At 56.2% G+C, this 7,433-nt stretch overlaps 1 protein-coding gene across 1 annotated transcript in view; it reads right to left on the bottom strand.

Moving 5' to 3' along the window:
- GPR137B (G protein-coupled receptor 137B) overlaps positions 1 to 7,378 on the bottom strand; it is a 47,518-nt gene extending 40,140 nt beyond the window's left edge. The window contains exon 1 of the mRNA XM_044916011.1: positions 6,783 to 7,378. Coding sequence (XP_044771946.1) covers positions 6,783 to 7,190 — 408 coding nt within the window. The 5' untranslated portion in view covers positions 7,191 to 7,378. The remainder of the gene's footprint in view (positions 1 to 6,782) is intronic.
- Positions 7,379 to 7,433: the final 55 nt, after the last annotated feature.

Below are 7,433 nucleotides of genomic sequence, written 5' to 3' on the forward strand. Positions count from 1 at the left end.
TGAGCAAATTTGAGGAAATCAACCCACTGGTAGAGAAAATCCACTCAGGCTTCATCTGTCCTCATTGGCGAACAGGCTCGAAACTTTAGCCCCGGGATAATTAAAAAGTAAAATACTGACAAGCCTCTGCAGACCTCCCTGAATGCAGTGTGGCAGGTATCGTCTGGACCGTTTGCTGAGGCTATTTCTGTCCCGAGAAAACCTGACCTGCCAGAATGTCAGACCTGAGACAGACCCACAAACCAGGAAGAGGCTCCTCTCGCTAGAGCTGCAAGGAGAACAGGAACCGACTGACCAAAGCCACTCTCCAGATCACATGATTTGCAGTTCTCAAAAAGCGGAGAGTCTCTGAGTGATGTCACAAGGATGAGTAGCCTTCCATTCTGTCAATGTCCTTCTCTGGTCAGGCCGTCCCTCACCGCCCTGATGATGTCACCTCCAAGATGATCCCCTCCCAGGCACCGGAGGCCTTTGGGGGCTAAGACGATGGACACACAACAGCCCCCCAGTTGGGGAGGGCACGTGCTGTCAGACACAGCCGTGGACAACCCCCCGCCCCCACTAGTCCCTGCTTGCCTGACATGGGGAAAGACAGGGGCGCTCAAAGATGCCACAAAACCCTGTAGATGGCAGGGTGTGTGGGACCCAGACCAAGGTTCCCGATGGGGACAGGAGCCGCAGGTTTGTGCTCGGTGCACAAGGACACAGCCGGTAGGCTCAGCTCAGCTTCTGCTGTTGGGAAAATCAAGGCTTCGTGGTCAGTGGGGTTGGATTTCGGGTTCGCTGTAAGAGTCTAATCGTTCCCAAGAGTGCTGAGGCCATTCATGAAATGTGGTTCACCTTAGGTTGGCAATGAAGCAATAATAACGGGAGCGGAGAGAATTAAAAGCTTGTGCTTCGAGGAGAGATCTTGGGCAACTGGGCTGTAGAATCAGAGGCCTCTTCTTAGGGAAATTTTTAGAAGTGAGGCTGGGAAGCTACTTCCTGGGAGGGGCTGGTGGTGGATGGTCGACTGAATGCAAGTAAGGAAAATTCTCCTGGGTTCCATGTGTGCCTGCCCTGGCAGAGGCGCACACAGGTACACACACATGCACACTGCTCTGGAGGCTGTGAGCCCACTGAGTGACCACAAGGAGCCAGAGACCAAGAGGTCATGGGTGTGGTGCACAGAGGTGAGGCCGAATATACTTCCTGCCCTGGTGGGACTGTTGGGTCCCAGCTTTGAAATAAGGTACTTGGGGACTAATGCTTGCCTTGTGTGTTCCTAAGCTTCTTACTTCTTCATAATCACCAACAGGCCTAGAAGCGTCCCTCCTCACACCTCCTGGATTTGGACCTGGCACACAATAGTATTTGGTAAACATTTCTTGATCTTGATTAAATGGACTGCCAAGAAGCACAGCAAGACTCACGTATTCCTAAGATCAATACCTCCCTTTTCCTGATAGGGGTGGAGAGAGGGTCCCTGGATTAGATTTTGGATGCCTCCTGGTTCTCTATCAGCAAGGATGAGGACAGGGGTGCACTTCGAGTTGGGGGTAGCATGTGCAACAAGCACAAGCTCACAGGTGCTGGGCCTCGACCTGGCTCTTCATACCAGACTGAGTGACCTTGGACAAGTCACTGGAATTCTCCTGGCCTCGGTTGGCTCATCTGCAAAATGAAGGGCTGGGCCGCTGAACCTCCCACTCTCCCCAGCTCTTGGCTTCAGGAGCCGCAGCTATGAGGAGCTGCTCACTTCCACACTCCCTCTAAGGGCAAGCCAAGTGTCACTGTCATTTTATAAACATAAATGTTGCAACATGGTGGTAGAAGTCATTTCGATGACACGGTGGGGGTGATACAAGGCAGAGCTGGTACTGGGGTCTGACCTTTAAGACTGTGGTTTGGTATCTGGGCAAGAGCCAGAGTCCCTCCTGTTACATGCAGAAAGAGCACCTTAACTGAGGTGCAAAGGGTTACAACACCGACGGTGTCTCCTTTAACCTGCTCCCACCAGGGGGATAAGCACCATGGTCGTGGTCGTTGATTTCCTGGTGAGGAATGTCAGTAACCAGCCATGGGAGCCACACTACGGGTGAAGCCAGGATTCAAACTCGGTCCTGCCCACACAGTCCCTGCTCCTTCCATTCCCAGTGCTGCCAACCCATTTATAGGCCTTTGCTGGCACACCATGACCCCCAGACTCCCACGATATGCTCCAACAGTCCCCATGAGCCTCAGCTCCCCCCCACCACCCGCCCTGCAGCTTCCCAGCCGCCCTCTAAGACGTGCTGGAGTCCTGGCTTCTGCGTCAGCATCCATTAATCACACCACATCTCCCCCCACCCCGCCCCCGTCCCAAGAGTTCACTTCTCCTTTTCCTTCCTCAAAATACCCTTCTGTCATGGCAGGAATTTGTCATCGGGCTCAAGACAACGCTGAACCAGCGACACATTGAGCTCACTCTGCTCCACCAAACTCAGGGGCCCCGAGGGTCTGAGGTCCAAGGGCAAACGGCTGGAAGACACAGCTGCCCAGGTATTGCTGAGCCCATGGCCACACCAGGAGCACTACAGACAAATCTGCTTGCCCAGGGGCTGCCCTGGAACAGGGCTGGCAACCTCTGCTACTGGGCCTCGACCCCACAGCCTGGGGTGGAGGGCACCTCAATACCCCATGCTCAGAGATTCCCCCATGCTCCCGCTGTCGGGGTCCTGCTCTGCTGGAAACCTCTATGTGAAGAGCAGGCTCTGGAGGACAGACCTTGGTTCAAGCCTCAGCCCTACCACTTCCTGGTGCAGCAAAGAGCTGAGTGGGAGGGGCGCCTGGGTGGCTCAGTCGCTTAAGCATCTGCCTGCGGCTCAGGTCATGATCCCAGGGTCCTGGGATGGAGCCCCGCATCGGGCTCCCTGCTCAGTGGGGAGTCTGCTTCTTCCTCTTCCTCTACCTGCCGCTCCCCCTGCTTGTGCTCTCTCCCTCTCTCTGACAAATAAATAAAATCTTTAAAAAAAAAAAAAAAGGCAAAAAGAGCTGAGTGGGAGTTTAGCTGTACCCCACACTGGTGCTGGGGACCAGAGCCAGAAACGACAGGTACTCAACACTCCATGTTCCAAAGACAGCCCCGGACATTTGGGGCCAGCCGTTCACACACCTCACACAGGGCCAGCTAAGAGTCAGCAGAACCAGTCCTACCACTAGCCTCCTCCCCACCTTCCAGCCTATCCGAGAAGGTGGAGAGTGGAGAAAAGGAGTCATCAGCCCGTCCTCGGCAGGAGAGTGGCATTCATGGTGGCACATGCAACCCTCACCCCGGGTCACTGAGGAGAAAACCCCAGGGGAACTGCTCAGGTGGATTAGGAAGCAGGGGGCCTCACCACCCCACTCCACGGACAGGTGCTTGCTGAGCTGGGAAGGCTCAGACCCAAGGGGTGTAGACATGAGAACAAACTGGGTTGCAGAGAGAGTCCTAGCAGAGGCCACCCTGGGCTGTGGGGGGTCTGAGGGCACCAGGACCTCAGGGCGCGGTATCTTCCTCCACTTGGGGTTTCTGTGGGCGGCAGAGAAGGGGGCGGGTGGGGACCTGGGAGGAGACCCGGGGCGGGGGGGTACCAGCCCATGGCCTATGTGGCCAGACCTGAAGAAGGGATTGGACAGAAGGCGGATAGGCAGAGGGAGCCAGGATAAAATAGAGTCGGCCATGTAGACATGGCCCCATGGCAGGGTCACCCACAGAGCCAGAGGCGGAGCAAGGCTGAAAGTGAACAGGCAGAGTGTCACTTGAGACAACCCTGCCCCTCCTCGGGCCAGCCCCAGAAGAGCCAGATTCCAAAGATGGTGGGGGAGAGGCTAAGAGCGAAGGACGCACCGCACGCTTCCACTCCAAGCCCCAGAGGGACGGGACCATGGCCCTCCAGCAGCTGGGGGGGGGGGGGGGAGAGGTGCAGAGGCTGCGGGGCACTGTGGACGAGCTCCTCACCATCCCGCCCCTCGGAGGGCAGATAATACCCTTAGCCCAGGTTATCAGCGAGGCTCCGCGGAGACACATGAGGAAGCCCCAGGCGCGGGGCCAGGCACAGAGCACAGGACAATGACGGTGAAGACTTCCTCCAGCTCCAGGAGCACCTTCCATCCCTCCCAAAACTTCTGTCATGCTGCTCCTCGGCCACTGCCCTCTCCTTCTCCACCCGGCCCCCCGAAATGCCACAAGCCCGCCTCTTCTCTGAGAGCTCAGGGCTCACTCAAGCCTCCCAGAGCTTCAATTACACTCTCCAAGTCCCCCGAGTTATCACTTAACTGTTGTGGGGTATACAGTTCGCCTCTCCCCAGCCGGGGGTTCAGCTCCCAGAGAACAGGGGCTGCATCTATGGTAGAGTATGTTGTCCCATCTGAACACTGTACCACAAGGCACAGGCCATCACTCAGATGCCAGAGATGTGGGCGGCCTCCCAGTGCCTCCATGGCCAGACCACGTAAACTTGAGCGAGCCATTGAACCTCTCTGACCCTCCACAAAACGGGGAGACCATCTCAGCACTTCTGTCAGAGGGCTCTCGCGGAGAATAGGACAAACCAATTAGAACCGAGCCCAGCATCCAGTGTGTGCTTCTTCATTATTTGCTGCTCGCCGCCCCCTCCCAAATCTGATGGACTTGTTCTGAGATGTGCCCTGGGGAAGCCGTAATTCTTAAAGGTCCCGGGCCATTCCAGTGGTTGAGAACCTTGTCTAAGAGAAGGTACGTGGGAGGGAGAGGAAGGGAGAGACGTCAGAGCTGAGAGTCAAAGAGTGACCCCCTTTATGCCTCCCCAGAAATATCAGTATTTGTCAGGAAGCCAGGGCGTGGCTTTGCTCTACAGAGTCTCGGAGGCCAGCACTTAGGTACCCCCTTCTCCTGCCAGCCACCCTGGAGATATGAAGAGAAACAAGACTTGGAAGATCCAAAGAAGCCAGGGCCAGGGCTTGAGGCCTCTTGGCTGGAGTGGCTCTGTCTGCCTGGTCACTCTTTCCCTCACTCAGCATTTACTTGCCAACCAGCAGATGGTGCAGAAAATGTGCAGCCCTGCCCCTAATCCAGCTAGTGCAGAATTTGCATGTGATTAGCACGGAGCCATGGCACTGGCCTGCATTTTCCTTTTTTCTTCTTCCTTCCCCACCTTTTTTTTTTTTTTTCCTTAAAAAGGGACACAAATAAAGACCTCCATACAAAATACGATCACGGCCACAGTTCTTGAAATAACATCAACCTACCTGACCTTTGTATCTTGCTGGAACTACCTCTTTGGATCCGATTAAAAAGCTAGAGTGTCTGCAATGGAGCTGATGACTGCCTGAGTAACTAGCTTTTGGGCTCAAAGGTAGTTTTTGGACAGATAATACCGATGACTCGTGGACTGGAAAATATGTGGATACACCAGACTTATCAGAAGGCTACAAGTGCAGAGCTGTTTTTGTAAGACAATAATAGCTACTAACTAGTACATACGCTATTTTGTAGCCAGACATATTTCCTGCAGATTTTCTCCGGGGCTCCCACCACACCAGGGCAATCCTTTTCTAGCCTTTCTTTTTTGAGGCGAAGACCGTTTTCTTACCGTTTTCTTTAGAGAAACAGGGACGCTGTGAAAAGGAGCAGAATGCCTTCCTGCACAAAGCCTCTGTCCGTGAGAGAGCTCTTAAACTACCCTCACCAGGTGACACGGGTAGAGTCCTAGTGAAAACGGACATTTTAGTGCTCAGAAAGCTAATGAGAATCAGAGATGACCATGACGGCGTTGTGTAAATAAACCCTTTTGCAATACTTGACGCGGTATTTGCAAAGCACTTTACAATTACTGCCCTTTTCTTATTCACATGTTCTCCCATTAGCTTATTAACAATATACCTCATAAACTGGTTTCTCTGTGCCCGTAAAAGAGCCCCAGTAAACTTTATGGCTTTTTCTTGGGGCCTCTCCGACCAGCTCAGACAGCAAGCTTGACCTCCTGCTGCAGCAGCTGGGGAGCTGGGTGTTACCCCAGACTGCCGTTTAGCAACCCTGAGAAATGAATTCGGGAGCCCTAGTTCATTCAGCAGGGCTCCGACGCAGGAGATTAAAAACATCTCATCCCAAACCGGACAGTCCCGCCCTGCCATCACTCAAAAATATCGGTGACTGGGGCGCCTGGGTGGCTCAGTTGGTTAAGCGACTGCCTTCGGCTCAGGTCATGATCCTGGAGTCCCGGGATAGAGTCCCGCATCGGGCTCCCTGCTCGGCAAGGAGCTTGCTTCTCCCTCTGACCCTCCCCCCTCTCATGTGCTCTCTCTCATTCTCTCTCTCTCAAATAAATAAATAAAATCTTTAAAAAAAAAATCGGTGACTGACCCCAATCTGGAGGCCATCGTGCAGAGGACCTTTCCAGGCTCAGATCAGGTGCTTTGGGATGAGGGGACGGAGGAAGAAGGTCTAGAGTTCGAGCCTCCCTGGTGGGCACACCTCCCAGCAGGACCCGTTCGGCCGTGTGTGGGAAGCCCCGCCGCGCCGGCTAATGCGGAGCTACACGGGCAGACACCGGGCAGACACCGACTGGTGACTCCAACCCTCACTTTCTTTCTTTCTCGCCCCTTTTGGGAATGGGAGGGCGTTACCTGACAGAAAGGCCTGCAGGGAGGACAGGGCTCGGGCGACCCCAGAGCCAGTGCGCTCTGGCCCACTCTCTCGGCCCCGCGGCCTCTCCCCTGGCGCCGCGCGCAGGGCGGGGGCCGCTCTGCCAGGTGAGCGCCCTCCCAGGGGCCTCCCGCTCCCCGCGCTGCTGCCCGCGACTCACCTGCGTGAAATACAAGTTCATGAGCGTGAGAGTGAAGAACTGCAAGCACACGGGGAAGCAGTAGAGCAGCCAGAAGACGAAGGGGCTGAGCGCGTTGGCTGCCACGAAATCTTTGAAGTAGAAGGAGAAGAGGACCGTCCGCAGGGAGGCCCAGAAGAGGCAGAGGAAGAGGAAGACGCTCTGGTAGCTAAGCCGCTTGTGGCGGTAGCGCAGCACCAGCCAGAGCTGCACGTAGATGAACACGAAAAGCAGCGAGTAGAACACGGTGTAGACGATGGTGAGGCCGAGCTTCACGTAGGGGGGCACGGCCGGGGTCAGCGTGGGCGGCAGCGAGTCGTTGCGGAGGGGGTCCCATGGCGGAGCCTCCATCGGGCCGGGGACGCTGCAGCGGGGCCGGGGGCGCCTCATCTGGGCTCGCGGCCGCCGCCGCCGCCCCCGTGGGGGTCTCCGAGCATCGCGCTCCGCCCGGAGCCCGGCGACTGGAGGAAAGAAAACAAGCCGCACTTCCTCCCCCGGCACCACATGATTCACTGGGGCGGCCTTTGTCTGCGATTGGCAGCGCCGCGCCCGCCGCCCCCGCGCGCCCCTGCACTGCCCGGGGCGCCCGCGGGCACCCACCCCGCCGCGCCGCGGCCCCGCGGCCCCGCGCCG

The sequence above is a fragment of the Neomonachus schauinslandi genome, chromosome 6 (assembly GCF_002201575.2).
Source record: "Neomonachus schauinslandi chromosome 6, ASM220157v2, whole genome shotgun sequence".
In the NCBI taxonomy this organism is placed as follows: Eukaryota; Metazoa; Chordata; class Mammalia; order Carnivora; family Phocidae; genus Neomonachus; species Neomonachus schauinslandi.